This window comes from Corapipo altera, unplaced genomic scaffold, assembly GCF_003945725.1.
Source record: "Corapipo altera isolate COAL_440 unplaced genomic scaffold, ASM394572v1 63, whole genome shotgun sequence".
Lineage (NCBI taxonomy): Eukaryota > Metazoa > Chordata > Aves > Passeriformes > Pipridae > Corapipo > Corapipo altera.
The window spans coordinates 2,890,707-2,907,752 of NW_020884928.1; the positions used below are offsets into that span (position 1 = coordinate 2,890,707).

General features: G+C 36.5%; 1 protein-coding gene across 1 annotated transcript in view; it reads right to left on the reverse strand.

Annotated features, from left to right (window-relative positions):
• PLXDC2 (plexin domain containing 2) overlaps positions 1-17,046 on the reverse strand; it is a 255,655-nt gene that overhangs the window by 100,140 nt on the left and 138,469 nt on the right. Inside the window, exon 4 of the mRNA XM_027658758.1 lies at positions 15,154-15,223. Within this exon, the coding sequence (XP_027514559.1) occupies positions 15,154-15,223 (70 nt within the window). The remainder of the gene's footprint in view (positions 1-15,153; positions 15,224-17,046) is intronic.

Sequence of the window (17,046 nt, forward strand, 5' to 3'; positions counted from 1 at the left end):
GCATTACAAAAAACCAGACATCTAAAGGGGAACCACTGAATAAAAAACATCCCTTGGTTAGTTTTCAAATATTTGATAAGTTTAAAGCGCTTTTGTGAGTGGAGCTGACCTTTAATATCTATAATACTGACTGCCAAAACGACTACATTTAAAAGAAAACAAAATGTCAACAGTGCTATACTTGAAAATAACTATATATCAACCTCAGAAATATTTAAGAATCTTGACTGCCTCGCCAGTACTACATTTTCGGTGGAAGTACTTTTGACACCTGTGAAAAAAAAGTATGTCATATGAGATTCTTAATAATTCAGATTCTTACCCTCTCCCTAGTCTTAACAAGGATATTTAATATAACTAGGTTACATTTCTGAACATATACGTGAAATTCTGTCTTCAAACCATAAATTACCCCTTGCATGAATAAAAAAGTAATAGCTTTTCTGGATAAAGGACACTACACAGATATTTTCCCAATTTTTCTTTTTATTATTATTTCACAGTAAATCAAATAAATAATTTACTACAGAAAATCCCCATTTTACCATTCTTTTCTGGTCTGCGCAAAACGTAATTAGACCTAGTAGATAACTGATAATTGTACTGTCAGTGTCCCTCTTTTAAGATGTATGTTCATGGATAGACATTATTTGTGTTCCATTTGTGTTCCCAGCAAAATTGTGTTTTCTCAATAAATGTCAGTGATAACAGAATAAACCAAACACAGCTAGCAGTGAAAACAGCATGCCTCAAGCAGTGAAATGACCCAAACTATGCCTCCCAAATACTCAGAGCACCTGGTAAGAATTACGTGAGTTACTCTTCATGTAGGGTAAAGCCAGCTGAATGCCTCATAAACATCTGTTCCAGTTCCTAACCCCACAATGGAAATAGATGAAAAATGTACTTATAAAAACTGAAACTGGTGCATTTTGCAATTGGAGATCCAGAGCTAGATTTTAAAGTGCTCTATATTCTGAGAAATACCAGAGGATGCAAACTGCTCCACCAAATTTTTTTACTATTTGTTGAGTGAATACATATGAAGTAATGTCAAATATTATTCCTTGGACATTTTCACAGCTGAATGCACAATTTTCTCATCTCTGTGTTATCAGAATCAATGTTCATACTAGAAGTTAGAATTAACAAAAATAATTATCATAAAAACTACAACTGAAGAAGTATGAAAAAAAGCATTTGTAAAAACTCAAAAACTCTCCTAAAAGAGAAATATTCAGGTACCTAATCAGTCTGCTGGCTGGCTGGTTGTTTATGGGCAGTGCAAGCATGTGTACTTTGAAGTAAAAAAATGGTTTATCTTTCCCATCACTATTTAAAAGAAGTCAATAATTTAGTAGGATGACTAAGAACAAAACTTGTTTCAAAGCAAACCTGAAGATTTTTTTTCCTGAAAATGTTGACATAGATTTTTATAATCAAGGTAAGTAATGCCATCACTGTCCTAACCCTGCTTTGACACTTGAAAACAGGTACAGCTCAGAGCTGTTAAGGTGGAGAAACAGTAGGCACAGGTAGGAGTGCATTATTCAGACAGGAAAGCAGGTGTAAAATTCACATAATAATTGCTCTGATCATTAAGAAAAACCAAAAGACTCCAGGTCTAACAGCTTACAGTGTACCCTGTAGAGAATAAATGCAGGTCATCAATTATGAAACATAATTTTGCCCTTACAGTACTGGTTCTGTGAGAGAGGTAGAAATTAGGGGATAGGAATCAGAAAGTAAAATGCAATTATATGTATAATGCCTCCCAATCACACTTCATAGAAATCTACTCAAAAGAAGGAAAATGTTTTAGTGTATAGGATTGAGAGAGATGGATTTTAAGACTCTTAGTGAATGCTCCATAAATATTTTTATTCCTTTATATTTCATGTCTCCTCCACATAAGGCAAGGAATGAAAGCAGAACATTAACTGCAGTAAAAAAGAACAGGTTGATGAGTTTTATTGCATTATTAAGTCATTGCCAAACAACACCTTGTTTTATTTGGCTTCACTTCCATCTAACTAGAGATATATGAAATCACACATTTACTGCACTTGATATAACAATAATGCAGCTCGCTTACTTCAATTAATAAATTCTTAAATTACCACACATTTATTTCTTTGACAAAACAATAGGATGATAGCATGGTAATTTTTAGTGACTTAAGCCCTTTGATTCTTAAAAACAACCACCATTCAAGTTCTCCTCAACAGCCTTTAGACTCACTCTGCTCTCAGACGTGCAGGCATGTACCAGACTGCCACGTGCAGCAGCTTGCAATCAAAAAGTCACCATCTCTACTTGAGCAAATAGCTTCAAAAGGATTTTTCAAGGTAAGTAGCCCCAGGCATCATGGGTCATGATGCAGGTTACAAAGTCTGGTGCTTTTTTTCAGGTTGGTTAAAAGCAAAGTTATAGGCTACACTTCAGCCTGAACAGATTTTGCAGTACAGTAATGGGTGAAGTTAAAACACTTCTAACAGGAATTGCAGGGCAGACCCTGAACAATGAGTTATACCAATGTTGTCTGTGGCAACACAAGGCAGCTTTGAACCCACTAACAAATGAGAAGCAGTGTTTGCACCGATCGCCCCAACCCCTTGGCTATTCATCCCCCACTTCTTAAGAGATGAGACACAGGACTGCTGAGTGGGGCAGAGTAAGAATGCCATGCTACTTTTTCTGGCTACCTTGTCATTTCCTGGAAACACACTATAAAGACATGTCCCAGGCTGCTTTTCCAGGCTGAAGTAGCAGACTGTTTGAGCATCACAAACAAAATGACGCACATAATATGTGAAATTATTACTTATTATGGGCTAATTATTATGGGCTATTGGTAGTAATTCTAAAATAAAAGTCCTGTCTAGAATAGTCACTACAAGGGGTTGAAATGTGAAGAAGCTGCTCAAAGTAAATGGAACTAAAACACATGAAAATAAAGGTAGCTTTGATGTAAGCTTTCTATGAAAACCACAAAAACTATTTTTTATTTGTTCAATTTTTTGTGACCAATGTTACCAATGTTATCATTAAATCAATGCTTTGTGACAAAAACTATCATTTCAAGACTTAGCAAGGAAAACAATTCCACAAATCTCTGACAAATTCTTTCCTAGGACTTTTGTAGAAATTTAGTCCTAAATGCTTCTTTCCACTGCTCACATCTGGAACCATCTCCCCGGGAACAGGCATATACATGAAAAAGCTTGAAGACTGGGGATGTCACAGCCAAATGACAATACTGACAGAAAGAAAGAGAAAGCATGTGAATGGTGCCAAGGCTGAGATTGTAAGGAGGACTGGGAAGCGAGAAAAGAAATATAAGCCCCAATTCAAAACTGACAAAGATCCATGGGAATCCGTTTATTTCAATGGCTTTGGTTTCAGAAAACAGAACGATATCAATCTGAACAATTTGCAAGGCTAATGAATTTAGCAAGGACTAGCTTGAGATGGTGGTTGTCAAGGAAGGAATGATGTTATAATGAAGAAGCTGGCAACGGGCAACTGATTTTTCATAATGTGACTCAGACAACAGTTGCATGCATTCTGCTTTCCAGTTGTTGATCATGCAAAACACGTAGCAGCATTTGCTTTTCTTAAGACTCTCCAGGAGTCAGAGATGGATGGACATGGATAGTCATCACACGCACAAGTCAAGATATTAAGAAAATCTGTACTCCCTGTAGTGTCTGTTAGAAATGGTAAAGAAATTCCATGTGCAGACCTTTCCTCTGGCAGTGACAGATCCCAAGTAGGAAAATTAGAATACTTCATCTGAAGTAATGAACATAAAAAGTCTTACATATCTTGATTCATGTGCTTTTCATACTATCTAGCAGTCCTTCTTCAGACATACAGATAGGAAATGAAAATTATGGGCTGCCCAGGGAAGTGGTGGATTCTCTGCTCCTGGAGGTTTTTAAAATGAGACTGGATGTGGCACTTAGTGTCATGGTCTGGTAACCGTGCTGGTAGTGGATCAAGGGTTGGACTTGATGATCTCGGAGGTCCCTTCCAATCCGGCTGATTCTATGATTCTGTGATTCTATGATTAGCATCTTTGGATGCAACAAAGCAAATACTCTTAAACAGCAAGAAGAAAGAAAAATTTTTTAATAATGCTGCTGGTAACACTTAAAACTAAATGACCAAATAGCCTCTTATTAATCTGAGTCTGTGCCATCAATAGAATGTTCCAGTAGGATGGTTTTTCGTTGTTGCCTTCTTTTAGCTCCCACAAAATATTTCCTGCTTCCTCATCAGTGAGGACTGGCACTGAGTCTCTATAGGCTGATCTAGAGCCATTTCAGGATGCAATTTACTTTGTTAATTATATTTCTCCAGTAATAGTTTCAGTGTTCACTTTTAAATCCTTCATTGATTTTAATTAATCCTGTGTAAGCATCCAAACTTTTCTTTTAGATAACAATGAGCTGCTTACAGCACAACAACCAGCAATTCCACTTTACTAATTCAGCTGGAAATCAAACATACTGTCACTTGCTAAAATTGCTTTGTACAATTTTAGACAGTGGCCTAACAAATTGGTAACTCTGAAGCAAAATAAAGAGGTAAGAATTATTCATCTTTCCAAAATATTATAAGTTCCAAACTAGGACATTATTTCAAGACTTTACATTTCCAATTTCTTACAATTTGTTGTTTTTATTAATTAATTCTTTGGATGATGGCTCTACACCAGCTATTGAGCCTTGCATAATGTTAAAGATACTAAAGCTAATGTAATGCAGATTAAGTTGCAAAGGTAATATAGCATAAATGCTTAATTGTTGTACTAACACTGCACTAGCTTGAACACCTTGATATACATCATCATGTGAACTTTGGCATACTGTTTAAGGTAATAAAATGCACAGAATAAAAGTGGAGAGAGACCCCTTCATTGATAGAACAAAAAATTATTAACTGGATAGGACTTTTACCTAACCATAGCTTTAAAACCACCATTTAATTGAACTGACATAGCAGTTGATGAGTAATTCCAAATATAATATTTCTAGTATCTTTTCCTGACAGCATTGAAGGTACTTTATCTATACACATGCAAAAACCTTGTCCATATTAGTCTCTTTTTGTACCTAATGTTACCCACGTAAGTGGAAAAAACAAAACTACACAGATTTTGACACTTTACCTTTTGCTGCTCTGCTATACCTTGTAAATATACTCTGCTATTGCAGAGAAGAGCAGCAGTGATCATCAGTGCTACCTGCCATTGTAGAACACAGTTTTAACAAAGCACCTACTGAACCTACTACCCTGATATGAAATACAGACAATTAGGGGAGCACCCTGTGGCAACACAAGAAGCTTTACAGCTCACTTTGGTAGCAATAATATCAGGATAAAATTTCTGTGAACAGTTCTCTTAATAATTTCTTAAGGAATCCAAATGATCAGTCAATGTATGTGTCTAAATTTCAGCAGAAACATGAGGAACAATATGAATTTTATAGGTATTTTAGGAATAAGAATATAAATTTTTGACTTTGCAGATAAGGATGACGACATGTAAAGGAGATGAAGGCCTCAGTTTCTCTGCTTGTTACAAGCAATCAGCAATGGTATCATGTGCTATGGTACCAGACAATCATAACATCGCCTCATTTTCAGGATTTCACATCCAGAATTTTAAAACTGCATTTAGAGCTGCCTGATTTGAGATGTAAAATGACTTCCCTTGAAAGCTGAAGGGAAAGAACCTTCATTAAAGTGCACATTGGACAAACTAGCTGAAAAGCTTTTAATACCCTTTTACTTTAATATTGATATTATTAGGAATTCAACACATTAAAAAACAACCAACCAACCAAAACCAACCAAAAAAACCCAAAAAACCCCTAACTAGACAAAAAGCCCCAACACCCAAACACTAAAAAAAACTAAACCAGGAAACAGAACTTTTGCTACAGTTAGAAATTAGCTTTATCAAAAAGGACAACTCCTAATAATATTTGGATAGAAAAATAAAACCCACCTCTTATTAAAAATAATGAAACTTATAGCAGCCCTCATGTTTAATAATTAATACTGACTCTGAGTTGCGTTCTTAACACAATTCCCAGCCCGCCTGGTCTCTAAATATTCTGTGCTTGGAAAGACTTCATTTTTTGAAAAAGTTTGTAACCAACTGTCATCAAGATTTTTATCTTGATGTTATGAAACAGATACATACAAGTACTATTTTACATATCTTAGAAGCTTTATGGACTGAGCACGTTTCACTAGATTCAGGACTTCCACATTAATACATAATTTTTTATGACATACTGCCTTACAGCATCAAAAGCTATATTTCCCATTCTTTATCAGGAATTTCATCTTTTAATTAGAAACTACAGGCAAAAATGGATTGAAGTTTACTTCTTTTTAAATTATAATCATGCAACAAACCAAATAAATATTGCATTTTGTAGGAGTTGGAGAAAACAAAGACTTGTCGTGTTAAAAATCTTTATGATGATGTAATAGTACCATATTACTGAAACTTTGCTATGCTACTATAAAGACAAAACTTGAGATATATTATAAAATTCTACTATAAAAAGCGATGGATCCATTTTACACATCGCCTCTACCTAACAACTTGCCAGTGTTCAATGAAACAGTTTCTGGCTATCCCAAAGGCTCTTTGCCTTAACATCGAGATATTTAATTTATTACTAAGATTCTTACCTGCAAAATTATTTAATTTTGTTTAATTCTTATTTGACATTACAAGTGGGTAAATGCTTTTGCCAGTTATCTGTTATTCTATCAAACAGAATCTTACAGAAACATAAATGTCATAATTTTAAGTTCAGGAACCACTTCAGTGCAACTACTGTCCACAATCCTCACAGTCAGAATTGGTAAATGCTTTCTTATATGAAGGTCAGAGTAATGTCAAAGCATATGGAATGTGTGTTTTTTTTTTTCCTAAAGCTTATCATTCTCTTTGCACTAAGTGTTTCTGATTCAATTTGTAAAGATAAAGCATAAGGGTGAGAACAGAAAGAGTTGTAAGAGGTCACTGAGGGAAGGTAGAGAAAACAGAGTTTCAGGGAAAGGTTGATAAAAGGGCTACCCCCTTACAAAGACAGGATAGGTAGTTCCAGCGATACTTGACACAAGAATGACAGGCAAAGGAAGATTTACGGGGGAAGTTTTTTTTTAGCAACTGTATGAAAGACATCGGAAGCAGAGGAGATAAATAAAGGCAACTGTGTGAGCTAGTCAGCAGCAGGACTTCTACAGTCCCCTCAGAGTGAGTTGCCCACTGGTGATGACAAGTGTAATCCCCTGTAACAGACACAGGGTAGTCTGTCATTCATTTTGTCTAGAAACATTCTGTTTCTTCTATGCCATTTAACAGATGTTGTCCATAGGGTAATTTTTGTTATCAAAGAGCTCTTTAAGTGATGAACACATCCCCTGCTGGCTCCTGTGCTGAAGGGTTCAGAGCAGCAGGAAAAACCAGAAAAGCCTCACTGAGATTTATGGCAGGCTCCAACAAGATGCCCCACTCAGTACACTGATACTTCAAAGAGCCAGGTAAACTTCACTGGTTTTGAAAGTTTAAGAAAATAAATTTATGAGATGCAGGGGAAATACATGTAAGCATAATCATTCCCTGAGGACTAGAAATCTCCAGATAATTTTTCAGTAGCCTAGACTTACTGCAGGCTGCAAATGAATCACCATCCTCACCATTAATAAGCTCAGATCCCAGCTCTGTTGATCCTTTTCTTTCCACAGCACCACCAGCTAGGTGGACACATTTCCCTGCTGCTCAGAGGTGTTGCTCTGTGTGCCAGTACAGAAGGATGGGGCTCAGACACTGCAACATCAGGTTTTATTCCTTCCCCACAGCATGCTCTCTCCTCTTTCACTGATCCTCTTTCCTTGAAAGTACTACAAAATGTGACGGAAATTATATTAGAATTCTCTGCACTTCGGTACTTATTTTTCATATCCCTCCTGCTATATTAAAAACAGTACAATTAAACATGAATTCCATAATCCTTTATACACATTCAATGCCCAAAAGGAAATTCAAAAGTGTATTATCTCTGTATAGAGCTTCAGTGTTTAGGTAGCTAACCAACTAGCTTGCTAATGCAAGATATTTTACCTCTGCTACTTTCCCACAAGCCATCTGTGCACTTACAAAGAGTTTGATACTGAAATATGCATGATTCTTTTTTGTGAGAAGAAAAGATTACTTTGAATCTGTTATCCTGACTGGTCAGTGTTTAGAAACCATGCTCAGGTACCTCACAGCTGCTCATCAGCACAGGTTCAAATAACATCAAGTTTCATCAGAAAATTTATTCCAGCACCTTCAATGCTTGTGGTTTTATCTTGTGTAAATAGAGGGTAAGACGTAGTTTTGATGAAAAGTTGTGTGAATCTTCGATGCACAAAGACCTCTCTCTTTCATAAGTACAGATATTTTTAAGCATATGATCTGACCTCAGGAAGTAAAAATCATACAAAGAATTCTTGATCTCAGCTTTAGAAAATTATCAACTTTAATCTGATTACAGTTAGATTTACTACTGGGATGACTTTTTATTTCTTTACTTGTTACTCCTTTACTTGTTACTCCTTACTTGTTTACTTTATTTCTTTACTTGTTATTGACAGTTGTAGAAATGCTCAGGCAGCATCTCCATCATAAGTATTATTTCAAACAGTTTCTCCATTTGGAATGTTCTTCTACTGAAAGATGATTTATCATATATTATCTCACCAGAATTTAATACAGAATATTACAAATTCAACTGCTTGTTTCAACTTCAGCAATTTGCTGTTGCACTTGGTAGGTGGGAATTTCTGACACCTTCTTCATGCTAGCTGGCAAAATGTCTCAATAGTCAACAAAGCTTTATAAATCTAAAAATGTAAATACCATATATATGAGCTGATCACATGAGACTCTCTTTGTAGCTATATTTATACACAGTGACATAGAGAGAGAATTAGACACAGAATGCAATTCATCCAACCTACTTTAAATGTCTGCCTTCAGCATTCCTATACTCTGCTAACTGCATTGATTACAACTCTACTGACTCTATATGAGTTTACGCTGACAAATATGGAAATAGATTGGCACAGCTTGATGAATTGTACTCTTTGTATATAACCAATTTATTTTTACTTGTAAATTTGCCTGCAGGCTATGCCCATGCTTGTAGCTTATAGCAGTTACTTCCGACTGGGCACTTTCATTATACAATGTCATTTCCAGTGCTATCAAGGATCAACTCATTGTGAATTAGCTAACCTTTCATCAAGCAAAATCCATGTCACTCAGTTACCTTTTCCTTTCCTTCACAAATACTAAACTCTTGTTTTCTGTTACTTTTTACTTCTTATTTCTTGATAGCATTTATAAGGTAAGTTTATGTGTCTTTGAAATTGAATTTTTCATGGAATTTCCAGGCATTTACTGGCATGTTCAGAGGTTGCTAGAATAGATAGTGATCTTTGCCTATTAAAGATCACTGTGTGGTTGCTCTCACCTTGTTCAATTATCTAACACCCTGCAATTCTGTGGTTTTCTGAGCAATTCTGTGGTTACCATTAAGAATACTGTTTTTATATTTTTCCACGTGGCAGTCCAACACAATTATTTGCTTTGTAATCTTCTGTAATTTCTACAGTATTTGGCTTTCCAATTTCACATACCTGCAAAAAATGCACTCATTTCCCACATAATTATCTGCATGTTTGAGTACAGAGAGCACCAAAGAGGTGAAACACTGAAGTTTCATCTTTTTATTCACACCCGTTTTTCCCTCTTGTTCCACTCATCCGTGCTCCTCAATACCAGTACAACAGCATCCCCACTGGGAGCTACTACTGAAATTGCCAATCTATTAAGTGGCTATTACTTATCCTAACAGTAGTGACCTTCAGCTTGATTTCTGCTTCCATATATTTCTCCTGCAGTTTTTTTTCCTTTAGCTTTTCTGGGATGATACTATTTCCTTGTTACAATCCAGTGCACCCTGTGAATTGAAATCACATTCAGCAATACTCTGCCTTTTCAGTGTATAAACCTCTTTCAGCTCATTTACGTCATGGGGCTCCTGTCTCCTTAACACTGCAACTCCAAAGTCAAACCCTTCCTCTAACTCATCCTGTCCCTAACTGTCAGCCTCATCTTGTCCTAGTACAGTCCATCTAGCTGAGGTCTACAACTTCATGTCCCAGCGCAACCTAAGCTTCAACCTTCCACTGCTCTTCATCTCTTTCTCCCTTTCAGCTTAGAAATCAGCAATTTCTTGCCTGAGTTAAGACTGAGTGAAAAATTAACCAGATTTCAGGATTTAGCTCACAGAATTAATTTCCATTTTTAGTTTACAGAAATTAATTACTCCCACATTTTTAGGAGTGATGTTCAAGCAGAAACAATTTCTTTCAATTTTGAAATATTTTTTCCTTATCGAAATCATAATTAATTGTAATAAATTTGCTAGTGAAACATACAAGTGTACAGTCATAATAAACATGGTAATACTTTCACTGACTTCTGTTTTGCAAAGCAGTTACTGGCTTTGGGAATAAAACATGATGGATGGTTCAAAGCAAATAACCTCAATGTCAGAAAATTCTAGTCATGACAATATTCTGAATTGGTCTAGAAATATTCACTAGACAAAGAGAAAATTTAACAGAAAGGGGCTTTGAAAAACCTATATCAAAACTACAACAGAGCCCAATCTGATAGTTACTTATCAGAAAACTGTAACATTCTTAGGACATGCACACATGTCATTCTTTTCAATGATAATTCCTGAATAATTGTTTGACTCAAAGGTCACATTGACTTGCAAGATTATCTAATCTGTTTTGGAGCTTCCAGATGTTGCTCTGCTGGGAAAAAGATAAAGAAAGCTTAGGGAACTAACTAATCTGTCAAATAAGGAAAGTTATAGCCACCGTATACTTAAAGGTGACTCGACTCCAAGGGGGAATTAGATGCCATATGACACCAAGTTTTACACATCTATTTGAGAAAGACCTTTGGTCATATTCCAAACACCTTTTTTATTTATTAATTGCAATTTCCTGTATGTTATTGTTATGTTTCATTATTGCTGAGCAGTGCTTACACAGTGTCAAGGCCTGTCCTGCTCTCTCACACATCCAGCGACAGAGTGGACTGTGGGTGCACAAGAAGCTGGGAGGTGACACAGTTTGGACAGCTGATTCCCACTGGCCAAAGGGATGTTCAATACCATATCATGTCAGGCTTAGTATATAAAGCTGAAGGAAGAAGGAGGAAGGGGGGGATGCTGGGAGTGAAGGCATTTGTCCTACAGAGTCACCGTTACACCTGATGGAGCCCTGCTTTCCTGGGGATGACTGAGCATCTGCCCGCCCATGGGAAGTGGTGAATGAATTCCTCCATTTGCTTTGCTGCTGCATGTAGTCTTTTGCTTTACCTATTAAACTGGTTTTATCTCAACCCATGAGTTTTCTCGCTATTACTCTTCCGGTTCTCCCCTACCTCACTGTAGGGGGAGTGAGTAAGCAACAAACAAAAGGTTTAGTGAAAGGGTTGTCTACCACCCTTCACTGTAATGCTGCTACAGGCATAGCAATACCAGAGAGAAAGGTAATGTCAAAGAGACGTGCCATAAAAGAAAGAAAATCCTAAATAATTTACAGTATCTGATACAAAACTGCACTACAAAACAGAGACTGATAAACAAAAAAATGCACAGAGATTAAACAAGTGGGACTTACTCCTATGTGCATGGAAAATTAATACAACCAGGGATGAAGATTTGCTGCATGTTGAGTAGGATGTGGGGTCACAGAGCTTCAAGGACACTTCTAGGAAGTGTTTTAATACTGCCTGGATAGATGTAGCACAAAAAAGGGTTTTCCCAACTTCACAGCCACTGAGGTCTATGACAGGTATCAGTGACTGGCAACAACCAACTTCATATACTCAGCTCCCTGGAATGCATTATATAACTCACTATCTCATGAGTGGTTTATTACAAAATTAACCATACTTGTGGCCTGTGGAGTACAAACTGTAGAAAGCTTCACAAAAAACAGAAATCAGCTTTTTCTTGTGTTTTTTACTATTACTAAAGTTTTGAGATCTCTCTATAGGAATGTGGCCAGATAGATGTCCATATCTCAAAGCTGCAGTTACTAATTATGTTAATAATACTATAAGATGTCTTGCCTTCTAGTTATGAATTAAATATCCTTTTCAAATAAAATCTAAGGACAACAGTGAATAAAGCCCTTGAGCTAATTTATTTTCACTCCTTGTTCCTCCTTTTCTTAAACACAATTGGCTCATCAAAACCATTCAGAAGAGGACATAAATATTAGCTAAAGAGAAAAAAAATAGTTGAGATTTACACTGGCAGTTTCAAAGTCATCTTAAGTAACCTGGGAAGCCTACTATGACACAGTGTACCCTCCATGAAGAATTGCAGAAACCATTGGGGTAGACATTTTTATTGTGACAGGGATTTAATGCGCCATTGTCCTAAGCTTTCCTTTTAATAAGGTTATTTAATTTATCATTTAGAGGAAAAACAGTTTGTAGTGTTTTCATTAGCATAATTAATCAGATCCTGCTCTTCCTGAAGTAGACATCTGTCATGTGGGATTCCTGTAGATATTAACTCTTCAATTCTTTTGATGTCAGAATGACCTCTGGAGGTGTTTCAGCTTTCCAATAATAGTAATGCCATTATAAAATCCTGGTTACTACAAAATAGTACACCATACAATATACAAAGCACATGAAAACTGTATTTATCCTTTTTTATCATAAGTCATTGGTGGTGAAGTGTGATGCTTAGCCTAGCAACAAAATTTGCAAATATAGAAAAAAACCAACACTTATCAGAGAGTTAGTACAGAAATAAACCTTTCTTTTTCCACTAAATGTGTTTGGGGGTCTTGTAGTTGTAGAAAATGTTGCATCCTACATTGGACTGACAGAATGATTTACAGTTACTGAGCTTTATCAAGATGATATTTTTAAAGCTATTACTGACTAGATCTTGCTTTTTCGTGCTTAAGTTTGAGGTTGAAAATCATGGAAGTGTCAATGAAGACACAAGTATCTCTATGCTAATGGCAGTGGTGTATACTAAAAGGACTGATTTTAAGGTCCTATTTAGCTTGACAATAATCCATAGATCTATTCACAGCAATATTAGTTTACTTAGTAGATGTAGACCAAAATAAAAGCAGAATTAGCATCCAGTGTTCCATTAATAGCAAGAGAAAAGAGTGCTGTAGAGCTGCAGCTATTCTTATATGCTTATGCACTTTTTAAAAAAAGAAATCAAGACCAAAACCATCTGAATTCCCCAAATACTCTGAACCAAAAGAAACAACATTTCCCACACAAATTACTAGTACACAGCTCTCCTTAGGAGCTTAAATTTGCTCCCAAGTCTTTGGGGTCAGATGAAGGAAACTGGTAACAGCAACGTATTAGTGAAAGGGGTAAAAGTGGTAAAAATTCAGGACTTCTATTAAAAGGGAAGGCCCAACAGAGTGACCACACAAAAACAACTACTTGAAGGAAGAATGAACTTTGTGAAGTTTTAAAGAAGAAGGTATAGCAGTAGGAATAAGGGGACATTTAGAGAATGAACAATGTCTCTGCTGCTGTTTTAACTGTGCAGGATCCATCCTACCCCATTCTTTCATGCAGCACAGATCATGCACTTGATTTTGGCACCCTGTCAAATGCAACTCCTCTAATACAGAATACAGAACTATGCACTAACAATCAAGCACCAAAATGAAACTAAAAGTAAAGCAGAATGAAAATCAGGTAAGTCTCAAAATCAGTGGTTCATGGTTTTTCTGATCAAAATCATCATCAAAACATCATTGTTGATCAAGAAGAGAAAACCCTGATACTGAAGTAATCCCATAACTCTGCATCCTTTTTTATCATTCTTCTGCAAATCAACCATTTAATGTCAGCATTTATTCACCTCTGTCCATATCTTGCATTCTTTTGCTTTGGTAGCAAAATGGAAATCCTGATGGGGAGCATGACAGAAACCTCTGTTCTAGTTCCTACTCTTGTTGAGACTTTGCTAATCTTTTAGTCATAACTTCTGCATTTAGGACTCCGGTGGGACATGGACATCCCCTGATCTTGGCCAGCTGGTCACCCATAGCATGAGAAGAAGTCTTGACTGTGGTGGTGTAGGATTGCTCCTGATGATAGTGGCTCCTATTTCTGCCTGCTTGTCCCGTCACACCTCTAGGCAGAGCACCACCAGCCACAGTCCATGAACTTGCTGGACCTGTTCAAGGATCAGAGGATGCTGTGGAGGTGCTCTCTGTGATGCCGTCTTTCACTTCCCTGTTTTCATTTTTTCACCATTACTCCTTCTTTTTATCATTTGTTGTCTTCCATGTCATCTCATTATCCTCCGGTCTCATCTTTATTTTTCAAGGAGATGGAGAGGGAGGGGAACAGAAGGAGTCAATGACTGTTCCTAGTGCAGGAGACTGGTGCAAGTAGCAGCCAGTAGCAGTGGGAGGGAGAACCCTAACCCCAAGTCAACAGTAGTGCCCAGAGCTGCAAGACTAGGAGCTTGAACTATGCCACACCTCCTGTCTTACCCCATAGAAGAAGAGGAACACCGTGGTACATTTTCAGATGCCTTACCACACCAAGACAATGCACTGCAATGAGTTTGCCTCACAGGTGACAAATTGTGTACTTCTAGTATCACTTATCTTTGGATGGTAAATCCTCTGCCCTCGTGCAGGCAAATCCTAAGTCTGCCTCCTTGATTTGGCTCCAGCACTTTCTCCACAAGTGTAACTACTACACACACACACACAAGATTTCTGGGGAAATATTTAACACAAAAGGATTAATGTTGTAAAGTCTTACAGTGAGATGGGTTTATAACAGTTCATCTTGAACACCTGGAGGTTTTTCATCATATTGATATTTTGTGACTTTCTTTTTTGTGGACATGAAGATTTCCTAAATAAAAGCTGCATTTTATCTCTTGACATATATAGGGGAAAAACCAGTACTTTAAAAAGCTGCAAGAAACTCTTTCCATATTACTCAAAGTAAATTGTTAGAAAGCCACTTACCCCCAGTTGCCACAGTAATTTCACGTAGAAAATGACCGTAAAATGGAAAATCAAAGGACAGATTCACTCTCTGAAAGGAACATCAGAAAATAAAATCAATATTGAGCAGGAAGGTAAGAGAAAACAAGATGGAACAGTCCTCCACTTCAAATATCTGTTTCATTGCTTTTTATTTTTCACTGGAGCCTTGCTATTCTTTTTGAATTTGCAACTGGTAATAGCTACTGGAAACAACTCTGTGTAGCACTTGAACACCTGAAAGCAGTGGATCTTCATAATTAAAGACTTCAGAAAATAAAATACATGAATAGACATTAAAACTAATTCATAAGAATAAAATTAATAAAGATTTATAGAGTTTTTCCTTAAAAAAAAGTTGCTTTAACCTCTTTCTTAAGAGGAGCCATCAATATCTAAAGCCTTAGCCATACCTACATTTTACAGGATGCCTCCTACCTCGGCTTCTGGTCATTTGCTCCTCCATCACATGTGCCTTCAGATTCAAGTGCTCTCCCTGACATCCTGCAGCTACCTGGGTGCTTATCTAATGAAGGCTGGTCACTAGAAGGCAATTTCTCCATTAATCCCGTATGACACCAGTTCTTAAACTTCTCTATACTGTCAACTAGGAAACAAAATGATGTACAAAGAAATATTCAACAGAAGCAACATCAAACTCTACATAAGGTACTTACTGAAAAACAAAAATTAAAAAAATTGTTTGTATAAGCCTACAGATGACTACCCTATAAGGTGAATTCATAGCAGGGAACTGTAATTTGGGGAACAGACTTTTCTCAACTAAGCTCACTATAAAGCATCATTCAAATTCAAACTAATTTTTCCTCTCTACCTGTGGCTTTCTCCTTTTCTACCTATTCACTTCTTTCTCGAAGCTCGCTAAATATTGTGGCTGATCTTATCACCTCACGTGCTTTCTGGTTAAACTCAATAAATCAGTAGTTATGGCAGAAAGGAATGCTGAAATCCCAGTAAGGTCTTTTCATAGTTTAAATATAATATTCCATGAAAAACACATCGCTTCCATAATGGTCCAAATCCCAGATAGAAAATAGGCATGAAGCCCATTATTTCTTATTTAGGAGGAATTATTATAGTAAAACTCAGTGGGAAGCTGGGTTGTTGGTGACTGTCCCTCAATCCTTTGATGTCTCCACTTAAGAAAGCACAACAGCTCATACATTTTAAAAAAGAGGGGAAAAAAAGGAAAAAGAAAATCACTTTTTGTTTTTATTTTCCCTACCATTATTTCTGTCCTGGGTTTATTATGTTCAGATTATATCTCAATACTTCTTCTCTCAGAAAGTATTATGCTTACATCCACCAGAAATGTTTAAAGACTTATTTAGCATGAAATTAGCAGCTGAATATTTACAGTAACTTTAAATTAGATTTACTTTCCACTTAAGTGGAAGACAGAATTTAGATAGGATTTATTAGCACATTTTTTGTTTGTTTTTAATTAAAATGCAAAATCCATTTGCATTGTGTTAATTGAACTGAGTGTGTTCTAATGACCTTTTCTGTGTATACATAAATATGGATGTACCAGTGAACATTTCTAATCAAAATGGCATATGCAAAAGACAACTAATGAATTAACTCAAACAAATGTTCTTTTTCCGTGTCCTAAAGTTTTCACTGCTGAAGTGTACGCTATGTCTGTGTATGCAGTCCATTTAAATTGTCCTTGCTCTACCAAACATAATTTCCAAGAACTCTGTTAAAACTACTAATTTGCTGACCAAACCATCCCTCTTTCCTTTGTATGCTACCCTCCATTTTACCTAGTAGCATTAACTTTCTGAATACACAGTAACCATTAAACTGCTTCAAATCAAAACAGTCCCCTTAACAATCTTCTCAATTGCT